General features: G+C 38.7%; 1 protein-coding gene across 16 annotated transcripts in view; it reads right to left on the minus strand.

Annotated features, from left to right (window-relative positions):
* The window catches only part of TTLL5 (tubulin tyrosine ligase like 5), a 331,666-nt gene that overhangs the window by 61,625 nt on the left and 254,662 nt on the right, over window positions 1-15,379 (minus strand). For 12 of the 16 annotated variants that reach the window (XM_053601040.1, XM_053601031.1, XM_053601030.1 and 9 more), the window contains one exon: window positions 12,681-12,898. In XM_053601040.1, coding sequence (XP_053457015.1) covers window positions 12,681-12,898 — 218 coding nt within the window. Of the gene's footprint in view, window positions 1-56; window positions 180-12,680; window positions 12,899-15,379 lie in introns of all 16 variants that reach the window. The other 4 variants (XM_053601027.1, XM_053601035.1, XM_053601032.1 and 1 more) reach the window with 1 other exon arrangement.

Raw genomic sequence — 15,379 nt, forward strand, 5'->3', positions numbered from 1 at the left:
CCAGAAAAGGAAAATGTTCAAGATTATACAGGAAGAGCTAGAAATGCTGACCTCACCTGGGCTGTGGCAAAACAGGCATTTGTGAAGGTCCTGAAAACAAATACTCCCAAACTTGATCACTTCTGTAAAATATGGGCGATAAAACAGCCTCTTTCAATTCCCAAAGGAGAGAAGAAATCCTGAGAACAAGTTAGGTTAAAAAAGTGAATGCCCCCTAAAAGAAAAGTATTTAGACTTTTCATTATGTTTTTTGTTCACAAATTAAATGTCTTGACCTTTCCTTACAACATATCTCCATGCACATAGGTCCATGAAGGTTTCTGCCTTTTATCTACTAGTTCAGGGATTACATAGTACAGACATTTTACAAAGAGTAGCTAACATGCTAATCCTTAGACAATAACAGAATTTATTCATTAGGGTCTGGTTCCAAAACCAATTCAAGAAACATTTAGTGAAATTCAACTCCTGTGCAGTGGTACACAGGACTCCGTTTTATAAATATACTACACGTTACTCCACAGTATTTGTGGTAATAGTTCTTTTTGTTCCCATACTATTTATGTGGGCTCTTACTTTTTATTCATTAGTCTTTCCAGAGCTGATCTTCTCTATTGGCTTTTGTTGATTTCATTGATTCCTTCAACAATTATTTAATGAACCCCTACCCTATATCAGACACAATTTGAGGCACTGGTTCTCTCATGTTCTGCTTGGCTGTTCTAGGCGATTTCTGTATTTTCTCCCTTTCTTTATTTTCATCAGGTAACTCTGCTGTCCTTGTATAGCTTTTCAAATTAAATAATAATAATACTTATTTTTAATCCTTGTCTTTTTAATAAATGCATTTAAGATTAAAAATTTGCATTTGAGACTTTCCATGCCTGTAATCCTAGCACTCAGGGAGGCCAAGGCGGGTGGATTGCCTGAGCTCACAAGTTCGAGACCAGCCTGAGCCAGAGTGGCTAAAAATAGCCTGGCATTGTGGCGGGCACCTGTAGTTCCAGCTACTTGGGAGGCTGAGGCATGAAAATCACTTGAGCCCAAGAGTTTGAGGTTGCTGTGAGCTATGATGCCACAGCCCTCTACCAAGGGAGACAAGGTGAAATGCTGTCTCAAAAAAAAAAAAAAAATTTTTTTTTTTTGCTTTTGAGTACAGTCTTAGCTATACCACAAATTTGCTACATAGTACTTCCATAGCTCTCAGTTCTAAATATATTATAATTTTCATTATTATCATCTCTTTAATGAATGAATAACAGGTATTCTATTTTTAAACATTTCTCAACACATGGATTTTTGGGAAAAAACTCTCTTTTCACTATTTCTAATTTAAGTGACTTGTGGATAAAGAGTGTGAAATGTCTGATATTGATATTTGGAAATATAGGTAGCCTTCATTTGGTACATCATATATGCTGAATTTTTCCATGTGTACTTGAAAAGAATATACATTTCCCTTTTGGGTATAAGCTATTAGTGCTTTTCATACTGTGAATTGTGGCTCATACTTGGGTTATAAAATCAAGTTAGGGGCTCACAATCAGCATTAAAAAAAAAGAACAGAAAATAGTATTTTGTGAAATTTAAATTTCATATGCACATATATATAAAGATGGATATTTTTAGGGGGTTGCATATAAAATATATTTTTTATTATAACTAGTGACCTCAAAAGATTAAATGCTACTTACTAAAGCAAACTATTAATTTTGCATTTCAAATATTCAAATCTTTAGTTTTTGTTTGAATTATTAAATACCTATCAGTTACTAATAGAAGTACATTTTAAATAAATTACCCACTATGATTGATAATTTGCCAGTTTTTCCTTATAATTTTGTCAGCTTTGGATTTATATATTTTGAATTTATAATTTGCATAAGGTGCTTTTCTTTACCTCTATTAAGACTTTTTGCTTAATTCTATTTTATCTGGTATTAATATTGCTATATCAGTTTTGCTTCTGATTAGGATTTTATGGTATGTCTTTTTCCAACTATTTTCTACTTTTCTGTGAGATTTTACTTTAGGTACATTTCTTTTAAGCAACCTATTAAGTAGACTTTTAAAAAAAGATGCAATTTGATCATTTTTTTTAATAGAAAAGCATAATCTGTTAACATTTATTGTGACTTCTTGTATATTTGGGCTTCTTTCTGTCTTTCTTTTTTTTTTTTTGTAGAGACAGAGTCTCACCCTATGACCCTCGGTAGAGTGCCGTGGCCTCACACAGCTCACAGCAACCTCCAATTCCTGGGCTTAAGCGATTCTCCTGCCTCAGCCTCCCGAGCAGCTGGGACTACAGGCGCCTGCCACAACGCCCGTCTATTCCTTGGTTGCAATTTGGCCGGGGCTGGGTTTGAACCCGCCACCCTCGGTATATGGGGCCGGCGCCCTACCGACTGAGCCACAGGTGCCGCCCTGGGCTTATTTCTTTTACCTTAGTGTATTGTTTTTTTGAGATAGGCTCAAGATGTTGCATTGTGTAGAGTGCCGTGATGTCATAGCTCAAAGCAACTTCCAACTCGGGCTCAAGTGATCCTCTTGCCTCAGTTTTTCTATTTTTAGTAGAGATGGGGGGGTCTCGCTTTTGCTTAGGCTGGTCTCGAACTCATGAACTCAGGCAATCCACCTGCCTTGGCCTCCCAGAGTGCTAGGATTACAGGGGTGAGCCACCAAACCTGGCCTATTACCTTAGTTTTTATTTTCCATTTACCTTCCTTTTCTTTTCTTTTTCTTTTCCTGCCTTGTTCTGGATTCATAAAATTGCTACCTATCACTTTCCTGTCTCTGTTGGCTTGAAAGCGATAGACTGTATATTAATTTTTTAGCTATTTTTCTCCTAATTATCCAGTATTTCTGTCCCACCCTTGAACTTGACACAGACTTTATCCATTGAATACTCTTTGTTGTCTTAAACATGGTTTTTTTTTTTTTAAGACCAGTAATTATTTATACTCATGAACATTTACTGACATTTTATAATCACTCTGTAGTCTAGTAAGGTTCAGAGCTGTTACACACTCTTAGACTTGTGCCTCCATGTGAATGACAGTGCAGCTATGCATAAAATTCTAGATTAAAAGTTACTTTACCTCAACATTATTGCTGAGGAGAAGGCTAGTACTCGGAGTTCCCCTGCAGTTAAAGAGAATTTTCTCTCAGTAGTATTTAGATTTTTCTTTATGTTTTATTTTGTACAGTTATATTATTATGTATCTAGAGGTATCATTTCTTTTCAGACATCTAATATATTTTTTAGCTAAGGACTCACGTCTTAATTCTGGAAAATTCTCAGTTATTATTTTTAAAGTACTGCTTGTCCAACTATCCCTTAGGTGTTTCTTCTGATACTTCTCTCAGAGCCACATGTGATATTTCACCAGATATTCCATTAGACACATGATCTAACATGTCTGACTATTCAAAAATATGAATTTATCTGTAAAGAATTCATCTTCCGGCTCGGCGCCTGTAGCTCAAGCGGCTAAGGCGCCAGCCACATACACCTAAGCTGGTGGGTTCGAATCCAGCCCGGGCCCACCAAACAACAATGATGGCTGCAGCCCAAAAGTAGCTAGGCATTGTGGTGGGTGCCATAAGTGCCAGCTACTTGGGAGGCGGAGGCACGAGAATCGCTTGAGCCCAGGAGTTGGAGGTTGCTGTGAGCTGTGATGCCATAGCACTCTACCCAGGGCGACAGCTTGAGGCTCTGTCTCAAAAAAAAAAGAATTCATGTTCCAGTTGTTGATTTTGTTGGCAATTGTTCTGGTATTAGATTTATTCACATGTTGTAGAATTTTGGTTTGCAGGCTTATTTTGAAAGAGAATCATTTCCCTTCTGTGTCTCTTCTAGTTCATTCCTCCCTGTCTGAAGATTAAACACTTGCCTCCACCTTGGTGCCCTGACACTGGTTCAAAACCAGGCTTTACAATGGCATTTGGGGAGCCTTGCCTCAGTGACATTTAGGAATCCAGATTAGTTCTAAGGCAAGAATAGGCAAGAGTATGTTACTGTCTTGCTAAGTCATTAAGCCCAGGCCAGTTTTATCAGTCTCCCATTAGAAAAGCTCACTACATCCTTTAGAGTTTTTCAATTTTGGTATAACTGACATTTTGGACTGGATAATTTTTATGGTGGGAGACTATCCTGTGCTCAGCAGCATCACTAGACTCTATCCACTAGATGCCATTAGCATCCTCCCCCACAAGTCATGACAACAATGTTCTCCATATATTTTGAAAAGTCTTCTGGGGGGCAAAATTGAAAATCAGTTTCCTTTTCAAATTGTGATCCTGGCTTTTGTCTTTTTTCTTGGTAGGATACTTGCAGGCCTCAGTATGCAACAGGAGCTGAACTCAGGTGGCCACTGCCTGCTTCCAAAGGAGAGTTCAGAAAGCTTATAGCTTCCATTCCTGAGATATTTTACTAAGAAGAATATGTTCCAGCTCCATCCATGTAAACATGAACAAGGTAAAGTCTCCATCTTTCTTTAAGGCTGCATAATATTCCATGGTGTACATATACCACAATTTATTAATCCATTCATGGATCAATGGGCACTTGGGCTTTTTCCATGACTTAGCAATTGTGAGTTGGGCTGCAATAAACATTCTGGTGCAAATATCTTTGTTGTATCCAATGTACTCAGCCCTACTATGAAACTAATTTTGGCTTTCATATGAAAACTATAACCTAGTTATAACCTAAGAATATGGGGAATGGGGAGAGGAAGGAGAAGGAGGCGGGAGGATGGGCAGAGGGAGGGTGATTGGTGAGATTACACCTGTGATGCATCTTACAAGGGTACATGTGAAACTTAGTGAATGTAGAATATAATTGTCTTAACACAATAACTAAGAAAATGCCAGGAAGGCTGTATTAACCAGTGTGATGAAAATGTGTCAAACTGTTTATAAAACCAATGTATGGTGCCCCATGATCACATTAATGTACACAGCTATGATTTAATATTAGTAAAAAAAAAAAAAAAAGCAAGCTTCAGCCTCATTCACTGATTCTCATTTACTACTGAGGTCAAGAAGATATTTCTATTTTTTTTAAGCACAGCTATGTTCTGTAGGTTTTCTTTAAACTGTTTAGCTACCATTGCTATGTATCTGAAGCAGAGGGGGATTGTTAAAAGTGTGAACGTTAGGAGCCAACTTGACTGGAAGTCAGTAGGTCCAAACTGAATTTTTTCTTTTGTTTGAAACTAAGCCTTTGCCTTCAACAGTCTTCAGTGTTATCACTGTTTGGGAAATCAGAATGTGTCTGAATAGCCACAGACTTGCCAGCTAGAAAAAAAAAATCACACTTCTGAATATCAATTTACTAACAACAAAAATAATTTTTTGGCTTGCTTTTCACTTCATATTACTTTCCTTCTTGATTTTCTTTTATTTGCTTTACTTGGTTTTTTATTTTTTATTTCATTTATTTATTTTTTGGTGACAGAGTCTCACTCAGTCCCTCTGGGTAGAGTGCTGTGGTGTCACAGCTCACCGCAACCTCAAACTCTGGGGCTCAAGTGATCCTCTTGACTCAGCCTTCCAAGTAGCTGGGACTCCAGGTATGACCTGGATAGTTTTCCTATTTTTAGTAGAAATGAGGTCTCACTCTTGCTCAGGCTGGTCTCAAACTCCTGAGCTCAAACAATCCACCTGCTTCAGCCTCCCAAAGTGCTAGGATTATAGGCATAAGCCACCATGCCCAGCTTTTTTTTTTTTTTTTTTTTTTTTAGGTCTTACAAGAGTGGTGTTCAAATGCAACTCAGATTTTCCTAACAAATGCAAGCAATGTAACGTAATCGTATGTTCCCTTATGTTAGTCTGAATAAAAAAAAAAGCTTTGTTTTATGGTCCCTCTTCTAATTTCACTTGATAAGACCTTGCTTCAGGCACCACAGGAATATGGCTGCATGTTCACTGCTCCTGTCATTTCTCCTCTGCACTGGACACTACTACCCTATGGAAGCTCTCTTTCTTGCTAAGTCAAGGGAATTCCTCACACTGCTCTCTGGGCACTAGCTGAAGCTGGATTGCTATTTTATCTCGGTCAATTTCTTTTCAATCTTTCTGTATTTCAGCAATGACAAAAATTACGAATTTACCTTTGAGTACGTCTTTGATTACATTTCAAATATAAAGTTTTAATGTATACAATTCTATTTTCTTCTTCTTGTTGTTTGTTTTGTTTTTTAGCTTTATTGTTCAGGCTAGAGTGCTGGGGCATCAGCCTAGCTCACAGCAAGCTCAAGCTCCTGGATTCAAGCGATCCTCCTGCCTTAGACTCCTAAGCAGCTGGGACTGTGGGCATCTGCCATGACTCCCAGTTGATTTTTTGTTTCTGTTTTTAGTAGAGATGGGGTCTTGCTCTTGCTCAGGCTGGTCTTGAACTCTTGAGCTCAAACAATCCTTCCACTTGGCCTCCCAGACTGCTAAGATTATAGGTATGAGCCACTGTACCTGGCCCAATTCTTATTTTTAATATAGTCTACATATAATTTTGATGAATTACTTTAAAAAAAGTTTTAATATTTCTAAATTACATGGGCATTTTGCCCATTGTTTTATTTTAATATTTCCTTTTATTATAAAGTGGTCAGAGATTAAGTCTTATAAAATTTTTACTTTTGGAGGATATAACTGAAGTGTTCTAGTTTCAAAAACTATTCCGTGGGAGCTCTGTATGGCACCAAGTTGTGTACCTATTGATTTAATCTTATTAGCTATATCGTTCAAAACCCTTCATCTTTAGGTTTTATTTGCCTATAGTACTGAATATTACTTCTATTCTCTTTCTGGAATTCCTTATTTAAGTTTGACTCTATCTTTTCTGGTCATCATTTTTACCTTTGCGTACCTTTTCTTCAGAATTCTAGACATTTGTCTTTTAGTCCATAAATTCAATTTCTGCAGTGCCCAATCTCTATTCACTGTATTCAACACTATTTTTCACTTACGTAGTTCTCACCTCCCTGGCTTCAGACTGCTTGCTCTTTCAATATAATACTCTTTTCTATCTTTTCACACAGATGCACTCTATCCTAAATTTTGTTAAGAGAATATGTTTTCTAAAATGTTCCTTTCTTGCTTAAACTTATTTCAGGGTTTGACAGTATCTCCGGATCTTCTCCCTGATGCCTTCAACTCTGCTCTCTATTTCCAAGCCCCAGGAGTTTTCAATGTTTGCTCTTCCTGAGAGAAGAAAGTCTAAGTTTGCCATTGAGGTCTTATGTTCATGGAGGAAATGATATGGATTCTATCACAGGTTGGTATAAATTCTTACCCATATCTTTTAAAAAGGTTATTTTCTATTTTCCTACTCAGATAACAAAGAAGGAAAATGAAGGATGGGAAATGTCCAAGAGCTATATTACTATTTCAACAACTATTTTAACAGCCAAGCAGGCAGGGATGAGAAGAGTTTAATTTAAATTACACAAATATGACTCCCCAAAGGATGGGCCATCATTCCGTGACTCTTGCACTCCTCTCCTCCCCCATGAACCACACACGACCAGGCAGCTCTTGGTTAGGTATTGTTGCTAGGATCCTCCTCTCTGACTGATGTCATGGTCCTAAGACCTAAGACCATCACTGAGATGCAAATCATGAAGGATAACAGAAGAGAGAGAGCCTCAGGGCAGTGCCCCTTCCTTCCTACCTACCCTGAGGCCCTGCAACTCTGAGTAAGAGGGGACTGTCTGCAGTATTGCACTCTCACAGGAAGGCATGATACAAAAGCCATCAATATTGTTTTTCCATCCAATACTTTCTGTGCTCCATCTAACAGAATTTCCCCCCACACCTTTAACATGAGAATAGCATTAACTCTCTTTTGAGTGGTAAAAATGGTGTGGAAAGGGAAGCGAATGAGTTCCTAAGTGAGCATGCGGTATTTTTCCAAAAGCAATATTTTAAAATAATTAATCTGCCATTTGTTGGACCGATGTATTTGGGTGAATTGGTAGGAACCTTGGAAATCAGTGATAAGAGTTCCAGTTGTGGCTTGGCCACTGACCATCTGTGTACTTTGCTACATTCATAGCCCCACACTATACCTCTATTCCTTTATCTGTAGCACAAAAATTTTATAATTATGTATTTTGGAAATGCCTAATTTAGAGAACCCTATATTTAACGATGGAAATGCCATAGATTCAATTATGTTTCTTAAAACTACATATAATAAAAGGCTAACAACAAAAGATGTTTAATACAGAATAAGACAGCTTTTATGTTCACATCAAGAACTTTTGGAGCACTATAACTATTGATTACTTTGCCCTAGAATCTTCCCACTTCAATGATTTGCATGTTAAAAATATATAACTTTTTTTAACCTGATGTTTATTTTTATACTCATCAGACATGATGGTCTCAACGTCTTTCACCATGCGTTCAGGGTACATTTATTGATTGGCATTTGGTGCTCCCAGGCTCCTTAGCTCCTGCAGCTTTACCCTCTCCCAGTTCCTAGCAGCCTGTAACAAACACCACTGTCCTGGGTACTGACAAAGGAGTTACCTTCAGTTTCCACTGTGGTCACACTGATGCAGATTATCCTAAAACCTGAGTAAGGAACTGTAATCCCAGCTACTTAAAGGAAAGCACTATAGTTCAGTCTGGGTTTCTCCAGAGAAGTCTCCCAAGTTACAACAGCTTTTGACCCTGCCTTTCAAATTCATCTCTCGTCTATGAGTTTTGCCCATGTGCCTGGCAAACACCAATCTCCTCAGGTTTGTTTCTCCATACTTCCTGGAGAGTGTGATTCTGGATCTGAACAAAAGGCCACTGACAAGGAAAAGACCGTTTAGATGCATGTAGTTATTCACAGGCTGTCATCCTTCTCAGTACAGCTGACTGCTGGGAAGAAATACCACAAATAGTTTTGAAAGGAGGATCTGAAGCGGGTACTAAATTATGAGGTGTTGCAAACATTACACAAGGAAATCAAGAAAGGCTACTGGCACTATGGAAATGGTGGGGAAAAAAATTCTAAATAATTTTCTTCACAGAATTGAAAAATGAGATTTAGTTATAAGAAATGTAAGTATACAAATTTTAGAACAATAACAAAGAACTGCTAAGCCAAGAAGACATGAGGAAAAGCCTATAAAGTATCAGGATTAAAAAACAAATGTGCTCATAAAAAAGCTTTCAACAGAATAGACAGAAAACACACTATTTTGGATAATTATTCAGTAGGGACAGCAAGCAGTTTTTGTTTTACAGATGGGAAAATGAAACCTTCAGAGGGAAAGTGACTTGAGCATTATCATGAAGAAACAGGACCCTTCTGATTCTCAACTCCCTTTGCACCAAAATCGCAAGGACATTCCCTCTTTAATGTTCTATTGTTCTCTAAATTCAACCCTCTAGGATGTGGAAACTTTGATGCTTTTGGAAATTGCTTCTATATTTGTCTAATGCCAACTTCTATGTTAGAAGTTTGGAGTTCAACTCAAAAAAACACAGGGCTTGGCATGGTCAAAAGCTCATTACAACTTATTAGTTGTGTCTCTTGGGGCAACTATGGCATTCCTGAGTGTGACTCAGTATCAACAGTCATAACTGAGGGTTCCTGATTAATCTGAACTGAGCCAGAGTCCACAGTAAGGCCATAGTAAGATCCAAGCAAATGAAGCATCTTGTAAGAAGAAAGTAAAAAATTACATGAAAATTTCTTGAAATGCTATCTCATCTCTAAACATAGTATTTAGTGTTAGCATTTAGCATGTATTATGTATTGGTACTGTATTTGTGCTTGACATTCATTAATTCATTTATTTCTCTTAAGAATCTATGAGGCAGGCGCTATTATTATTATTATGCCTTTTGTAAAATTGGAAACTGAGTCATGGAGACATTGGGTAACTTGTAACGCTGGCTAGGAACAAGAATTACTTTAGAATAGTGAGAATATTATCAACTGATACTCAGGATCCCAATTTTAGGAGTCATGAAAAGTTTCCTTAGATTAAAAATAACTTTATCAATCCAAATAAAGTATGAAGTTTAGTTCACAGTAATACACCAATGACAGTTTCTTAGTATAGCAGATTTTCCCAATGTCTCCTGGCAATGTCAGATGTTAACAATGGAAAAAACTGGGTGAGTGGTACACAGGAACTGTGTGCTATCCTTACAATTTCTCTGTAAATCGAAAATTAATATAAAATATGCTTTATCAATATTTTAAAGAAAATTTTATCTAGATACTTCATAGAGTTTGTTCATATTGTTGTTCCTAAAAGTCAGAAGAATATTTGAAAACAGTGGGGCCTTCACAACAGTGTACATTTTACCTGTTAGTAAGAGAGCGTTAGAGTCTCCATTAATACTAACTTAGCTTCAGAGACTTAGGCTAGAGTTTTAAAGGCAAAATTGGAAACTATTTCCTGGAACAACGCCTCACAGCATGCCTTTTGATACTTGGATTATATTACTTAAATTCTGAAGAAATCTTTGCTTTTTTCCCCTCTGTGCATTTTTGATGCTGAGCTGTTTCCGGTTTTCCCACACTCCTGCCTGTCACAGAGAAGAAACCACAAAAATGCAGTAAAGCAAAGTCTGTCCAGGAGGAGGCTGAGGAGTTCTTCTGCCAGCTGAGTTCAGGACAGCAAGCAGCATCTTCAAACATCGCCCTGCTGCCTAAACCCACCTCTCCACAGACCACCACACAGGCCACCAAGGGCCATCTCAGGGTATTGGCAAGAACCAAAATTCACAAATAAGGAGCACATGGCAAATTCAGCACTCACATCCCATTCGCTAATTTTCCTAGTAAACTGTGGGCTTTTCAACCCTGCAAAGGAGAGTGTGGTTTTAGAATGCATATGTGGGTGACTAAGGCTTACTGAGTTCTTACATGCGCAAGGTTTTGCTCTATGTTAATGTTTATCAACCCACCTATGAAGTAGATACTCTTTTTTTTTAGTTTCTGGCCTGGGCTGGGTTTGAACCCACCACCTCCAGCATTATGGGGCTGGCGCCCTACTCCTTTGTGTCAAAGGCACTGGGTGGCGCCTATGGCTCAAGGAGTAGGGCACCAGCCCCATATGCTGGAGGTGGTGGGTTCAAACCCAGCCCCGGCCAAAAACCTCAAAAACAAACAAACAAAAAAGAAGATAGATACTCTTAATCAAAAGATTAACTTGTAACTTGCAGAAGGTATCAAATTAATGAAGTGTGGAGCGGGAATGTGAATCCAGGCTACAGAGGCCATGCCCTTAAGGCTTTAACTCTACTCTTTCTCATGAGAAGATATACAGTTTCCTTTCTAGTTAGCTACTGGAATTCAACCACAAACTGCAGCCTTCTTACTGCCCTTCTCTACTATTCCAGAGAGTGCTGCAGTCATTATAATGCCAAATCTTCTTAGAACAATGCTTGGTCTTCAGTGGGCACTAAATAAATATTTGTCAGATAAAGGAATAATGGCAGCGATATAATTAAAAATGGCCACAAGGGACTGTTTTCAATTCAAATCCAGAATTTGATTCACCATCCCAAAAAGAAAAAACAGTTACTACTTTTTTGGTGTCCTAGGATTCTTTCTTACAACTAATATTGATCTTGTAAAGGACAAATAAATGAGAAGCCTTAAGGAGGGCAAGAGAAACATACAAATCTCCTTTAAGTATCACACGGCAGGAAATGCCTGCCTTTTCCAGACATCTCTGAAAAGTAAACTGAAGAAGGGCTGCTAGAACCAACACTCTTTACCAACCTACTTCTAGTTCCCTAACTAAAAAATGGCTGGAGGGAGAGTGAAGGACTGTGCCTGCAAAAATTTGATTCAACCACGGAATGTCTTTTTTGGTATAAATAGGTGGATTACAAAAGGTATCAAAAACATTGTTGCGGGCGGCGCCTGTGGCTCAGTGAGTAGGGCGCCGGCCCCATATGCCGAAGGTGGCGGGTTCAAACCCAGCCCCGGCTAAACTGCAACCAAAAAATGGCCGGGCGTTGTGGCGGGCGCCTGTAGTCCCAGCTACTCGGGAGGCCGAGGCAAGAGAATCGCGTAGGCCCAAGAGTTGGAGGTTGCTGTGAGCCGTGTGACGCCACGGCACTCTACCCGGGGGCAGTACAGTGAGACTCTGTCTCTACAAAAAAAAAACAAAAAAACATTGTTGCTACACAGAGCTTGTTGATGTGAACAAAGTTTACTTCCCCAAATGAAATCTCAATCCTGTATCTTCCCATTCAAATGCTTAAAAGTGAAGAAATAAAAGAGGAGGTGGCGGCTACTGATTTGATTCTGAAGAATGACCAAGGAAAGATACATGGAGGAAGTTTTTAACTCCTTTCTCCAAGCCCACAGTCAGAACTGTTACCTGGTCCTCTGTCAGATTATAGTTCCTGCCAGAGGCCAGCAGAGTTGGTTAGCAATGACCCTGAACTCAGTGGGCAGCTCTCATCACAATCACCGGTGGGACCTAAAAGATGTGCCTACTCCTCGCACAGGGTAGAGCCCAGCCATTCAAACGCTGCAACAGCTCCCCAGGTGATTTCAACTGTAGCCAGGGCTGAGCTCTAGAGTTAGCCGATATTCCCCATCGGGTGTTCTTGTTTTCAGTACCTCAGTAAGAAGTGTTTTGAAGGCTCCATCAATAAGATATAACTCAAAGAAAGTGACCAGAAGATTATAGAGATTATAGAAAACTTACTTGGAAGCCCTCTGAGATGCTGCCTTTCTGAGCACTTGTTTGTGATTGGATGGAGGTTTGGGGACCAGGGAGGAGGAGGAACTTGGAGGTGGCACCACTTTTTGTGGCAGAGTGGTTGGCTTCTGACCACCAGCTGTGGCACTTGAAATTCTGCAGCCTGTACCATTATTCACTGTCCACAAATTGGAGTTAGGTAGTGTCTGGCTGCCAAAGATTGCCTGTAAGAAAAAGAAAAAAAAAAAAAAAAGATTGATATAGATCCTCTTCACACTCCATTCATTATATGCAACTGGTTTGTAATCCTGAAGAGGGGCAAAAAGAAAAGGGACAAGTAAATAAATTTTTTTAAAGGAAAAATTTCTCTTATGTTGCTAATGCAAATGTAGATTCAGAGAAGGGGAATCTCTTGTACCAGAAGATTTGGGATGGTCTTGCTGAAGGTACACTGGGCTAGGAATTGGCCATGTGGGCACTACATCTTGGTCCACCCACATGTGAATTAGGAAAGCATTCTGTCTCTCTCAGTCTTTGTTTCCTTCACTGTTAAATTCAACTAATTTTTAATAAATGTCTCTTACTGGGTGCCAAGCACTGGAAAGAGTGCAGAATAAAACTAACATGAAGCCTCACTTGATTCTAGCCAACTCTAAAACTGGGAACTCTAGAAAGTCTGCATGTAGGAGGAGAGGGAAGAAGTCAGTGCGGCCCATGCAGAATGAGCACAGAGTGGAGAGATGAGGCTGGAACAGAAACCAGGAGGGGTAGTTTAGAATTCTGGTGCTGACTTACAGCTATCATTCCTGGCTAATGTTTAAGTTCTGTGGTAGAGACAGGGTCTTACTATGTTGCCCAGACTGGTTCCAAGTTCCTCAAGTAATTCTTTCACCCCAGCCACTCAAAGTGCAAGGATAACAGGTATGAGCTGTCACACCTGCCATGAGTTATATTTTAAATGTTGTGAGTGAACTACCATCAGTAAGAACAGCTATTCAACAAATGTTGCCATTAGTGACAACTATATTTCCTAATCCATAAGTTTTTCTTTCTTTTATTTTTTCCCCCAAATTTTTCAGGGACATCTTAACACAAATAAAAAGATGAATGGAAAGGGCAAGTTCAGAAAAGTGAGTGTAGTGAGCTGTCATTTCTGTAAAAAGAAAAAAGAATACATACAAACATATATATGTATATACCAACACACACAAACATTAGTATCTGCACAGAAAAGTTCTGGAAGGATGCACAAAAAAAATGGTAGCCCTCATGGAGAACTGGATAGCTAAGGGTCAAGGTAGGAGGGAGACTAACTTTTTACTATATATCATTGGTATCTTTTAAATTTTGTATTATGTATGTAGTTATTTCTTACAAAAATAGTTATTAAAAGAAAAAAGGAAGCTGAATTCTAATAACGTTTAAGCAAGTAACAAATTAATTCAACACAAGTCAAAAATATCCAAATGAAGCCTAAGTTTCATTAGGGTATAAGACTCCCTATTAGATTGGGTAAAATAAGGAATTAACTGTTCGACACTGGCTACAAAAGCAGACTAGGTCATCAGTGAAAAGCATAGAGACCCAGAGGAAAAGAACATGGCTTACAGTCAAATGTGCCTGGGCTGAATGCTGGCCCTGTCAAAGTGGGTTATCCTTTCAAGTTACTTAACCTCTCTGAGCTTCAGATTTCTCATCAGCAATTAAAATTGCTTTATTGGATTGTTGGAGATCTTGCAAGTAATCTTAGCCCAGGCATTCCATAAGGGTTTCTCAAAACAAATTAAGAGCCAGGCACTCAACAAACGCTCCATTCCTTTCCGAACCTCTACCTGTTTACTGAGGAACCAAGAATGGGATGACACACAGATCTACCTGTCAATAATCATTTGTGAATGGGAGTTGGCTGTGCATTTCTTCCAACACATTTTTCTAGTCTTCGGATGATGCTCACTAGCTGTGAAAGCAAACTCTTAAAATAAAAACACATGTTTAGGTTCCCCGGCTCCTATTTACTCAATTCTCCCTGACAGAAATAATCTTTTCCTCTTTTAAAACACTTGGAAAAATGTATGTGTATATATAATGGCTGGATTGTCTATATGTTTAATTTTTGTTTCACTCACTGGTACTTAATAAATGAAAACCATGGGAAACCCCCCAAGTATTCATCAACTAAATTTCTAGACAAGAAAATAGGCAAATATGTATTTATGTACAGATGTAATCTTGTAAATGGACCATTCTCTGGACTTTGAACAGTGCCTAGTGTGTTATTTGTGTCCAACTCACATTCAGTCACAAAATATGTCAGCTTTTCTGCAGATCCTAAACAAAACTAAATTCACACCTTTCAGCCAGAGATGCCATCTTCCAGTAATTCACCAAAATGACAAACACAGAGGGAAGGAGGAGAGGCACCCAATACATGTTCTCTAGGCCTTTTAGAAAACATGGAGTTGTTTCTTTGGCCACATATATGCGAATCTACAAGAAAGGTGATATTGTAGACATCAAGGGAATGGGTACTATACAAAAAGGCATGCCACACAAATGTTACCATGGCAAAACTGGAAGAGTCTACAATGTTACCCAGCATGCTGTTGGCATTGTTGTAAACAAATAAGTTAAAGGCAAGATCCCTGCAAAGAGGATTAATGTTCGTATTGAGCATATTAAGCACTCTAAGAGCCGAGATAGCTTCC

The sequence above is a fragment of the Nycticebus coucang genome, chromosome 9 (genome assembly GCF_027406575.1).
Source record: "Nycticebus coucang isolate mNycCou1 chromosome 9, mNycCou1.pri, whole genome shotgun sequence".
Classification (NCBI taxonomy): domain Eukaryota; kingdom Metazoa; phylum Chordata; class Mammalia; order Primates; family Lorisidae; genus Nycticebus; species Nycticebus coucang.